Source organism: Sinocyclocheilus rhinocerous, unplaced genomic scaffold (genome assembly GCF_001515625.1).
Source record: "Sinocyclocheilus rhinocerous isolate Xijiao unplaced genomic scaffold, SAMN03320098_v1.1 scaffold1494, whole genome shotgun sequence".
NCBI lineage: Eukaryota > Metazoa > Chordata > Actinopteri > Cypriniformes > Cyprinidae > Sinocyclocheilus > Sinocyclocheilus rhinocerous.
This window is the reverse complement of record NW_015641023.1, coordinates 101242-102405: the sequence shown is the minus strand read 5'-3', so window position 1 is coordinate 102405 and position 1164 is coordinate 101242. Positions and strand designations below refer to the sequence as shown.

At 33.7% G+C, this 1164-nt stretch overlaps 1 protein-coding gene across 1 annotated transcript in view; it reads left to right on the top strand.

The window, feature by feature from the left end:
- The window catches only part of LOC107754011 (type I inositol 1,4,5-trisphosphate 5-phosphatase), a 150570-nt gene that overhangs the window by 122851 nt on the left and 26555 nt on the right, over positions 1 to 1164 (top strand). The window contains exon 11 of the mRNA XM_016570312.1: positions 795 to 869. Coding sequence (XP_016425798.1) covers positions 795 to 869 — 75 coding nt within the window. The remainder of the gene's footprint in view (positions 1 to 794; positions 870 to 1164) is intronic.

Below are 1164 nucleotides of genomic sequence, written 5' to 3'. Positions count from 1 at the left end.
ATATATATATATATATATACACACATATATACACACACACATATATACACACAGACATATATATATATACACACACACACATATATATATATAATGTTGGTGTAATTCACAAGGGTTCACAAACTTTTTCCTCACTCATCAGTTGAAGATCTTCAATATACTGCAGGTTCCACCATAATTATTCTATAATTTAGTGTAGGTCTGGTAAACATAATCATGGAAATTATGAAGCTTTTTATTATACTGTACACTATCACAAAGTTCGGGATCAGTAGGATTTTTTATTTTTTTAAATGTTAGAATGTAAAACAGCTGTTTTCTGTGTGAATATCTGTTAAACTGTAATGTATTTCTGTGATGCGCAGCTGTATTTTCAGCATCATTACTCCAGTCTTCAGTGTCACATGATCTTCAGAAATCATTCTAATATGCTGATTTACTGCTCAAGAAACATTTCTGATTATTATCAATGTTGGAAACATTAATATTTGTATGGAAACTGTGATGCATTTTATTTTTCAGGATTCACAGATGAACAGAAAGTTCAAAAGAACAGCATTTATTTGAAACAGAAATTTTTTGTAACATTATAAATGTCACTTTTGATCAATTTAATGCGTCCTTGATGAATAAAAGTATTGATTTAGTTAAAATATATTCTTACTGACCCCAAATGTTTGTACAATAGTGTCTAACCAATGCCATGCACTTTATTCGTAGTATAGAGCATAATTTCTGTGATGCTGAAGTGTGTTCACTGAAGCTGATGAAGATGTGTTTTTATTCTCTGACAGGTTCTCCTGCAGCTGGAAAAGAAGTTCTTTAGCTACATTAACCAGGACGTTTTCCGGGAAAACAATGGAACGCTGGTAAGACACTCGTTCAAGCTCCTTTGGCTTTATTTTAGCTGCTTGATAACGGCGTGAATGTTTGACTTCTGTCTTCCTGAATGAGACGCTTTGATGGAGAGCAGCTGCGGATGAACTTCATGGATTAACACTGGATGTCATTGTAGATGCAGGTTATGATGGAGAGGTCAGACTCTGAGTCCTCAAAGCAACGCTTATCAAGAGACGCACAGCTGTGGGATTCAATGCATAAAATACTAATAGCATATTACATTCTGTTCCATGCAGCAGTTTAATTTAGTGCAATTATTTGTAA